Genomic DNA, 1,302 nt, shown 5'->3' with positions numbered 1-1,302 from the left:
TCCCGCCCCCCTCACTCCTCCATCCCCTAGCTCGCTCGCCTATCCTCTCCAGCTCCCCAGCCACACAGAGAAAGAGCGTCTAAGCTCCAGCTAGCTTGCAATGGCCGCCGCACTGAGCCTCCGCGCGCCCTTCTCCCTGCGCGCCGTCGCGCCACCGGCGCCCCGCGTGGCCCTCGCGCCCGCGGCCCTCAGCCTCGCCGCCGCCAAGCAGGTGCGGGGAGCCAGGCTCCGCGCGCAGGCGACGTACAAGGTGAAGCTGGTGACGCCCGAGGGCGAGGTGGAGCTGGAGGTCCCCGACGACGTCTACATCCTCGACCAGGCCGAGGAGGAGGGGATCGACCTGCCCTACTCCTGCCGCGCCGGCTCCTGCTCCTCCTGCGCCGGCAAGTTGGTGTCCGGCGAGATCGACCAGTCCGACCAGAGCTTCCTCGACGACGACCAGATGGAGGCAGGGTGGGTGCTCACCTGCCACGCCTACCCCAAGTCCGACATCGTCATCGAGACCCACAAGGAGGAGGAGCTCACCGCATAAGCTGCCATACCTATCTCTCTTTGCAAGAGGATCGAGCTGATATCATATTATCTCCTACAGTATCATGCATGCATGGACATCGCCAGATCGATACACCGATTGTTTTGTGCTCGAATGAATTGCTCGATGCATGGTTTGCTCAAGTAATATTGTCTTCGAATTACTACCTTTTTGTACCGTAAGATATACGTACTACTGTCGTAATACTAGCGTGTACCTTGTACGTAACTCGACGTACTGAAATGAATCCTGATGGCTGAGGCGTCTCTCTGATTAATAGTAATATCTTCTTTTTAATTGAGAGACTGCTGAATTACTTGATGAACATCTTACCTGGGACTTTCTTCTATCCACATAATAGGTGCATGCTACGACTTGTTTCAATATGAGTTGCACAATTTTCTCATAATTTTGTTTACCGACAAGGAGACCCCTTCTCCCCACTCATTTTTGTCCTCACTACTGATTTGCTCCAATCCATTTTCAATGAAGCTTTGGACAACAATTTAATAGCTTTGCCCATTATCACTGAAACAACAGAGATTTCCCCTATAATCCAATATGTATGTGATACTATTATTATCTTGCCTGCATGTCCCTTGCAAATTCAACAAGTTCAGAACCTATTGATGCATTTTGGGGTTTACACAGGTCTCAAGGTCAACTACAACAAATCCATGATGGTTCCCATTAATGTACCTGCTCATAAAATCCAGCAACTCTCAGCTATTTTAGGCTCCGCCGAGGGTAATTTCCCCTTTACTTACCTT

The 1,302-nt window shown here is 51.5% G+C and overlaps 1 protein-coding gene across 1 annotated transcript; it reads left to right on the top strand.

Moving 5' to 3' along the window:
• Positions 1 to 6: 6 nt before the first annotated feature.
• LOC125520031 (ferredoxin, chloroplastic) lies at positions 7 to 829 on the top strand. Its single transcript, XM_048684819.1, has one exon. It carries the CDS (start codon positions 101 to 103, stop codon positions 530 to 532), a length of 432 nt encoding a protein of 143 aa, XP_048540776.1. The 5' UTR covers positions 7 to 100; the 3' UTR covers positions 533 to 829.
• Positions 830 to 1,302: the final 473 nt, after the last annotated feature.

This window comes from Triticum urartu, chromosome 7 (assembly GCF_003073215.2).
Source record: "Triticum urartu cultivar G1812 chromosome 7, Tu2.1, whole genome shotgun sequence".
In the NCBI taxonomy this organism is placed as follows: domain Eukaryota; kingdom Viridiplantae; phylum Streptophyta; class Magnoliopsida; order Poales; family Poaceae; genus Triticum; species Triticum urartu.
The sequence above is the reverse complement of the archived record's forward strand: the minus strand, read 5'-3'. Positions and strand labels throughout refer to the sequence as shown.

Bases quoted from the DNA above. Each gene is read 5' to 3' on its own strand.
- LOC125520031 (XM_048684819.1), top strand. From the start codon at position 101: ATGGCCGCCGCACTGAGCCTCCGCGCGCCCTTCTCCCTGCGCGCCGTC.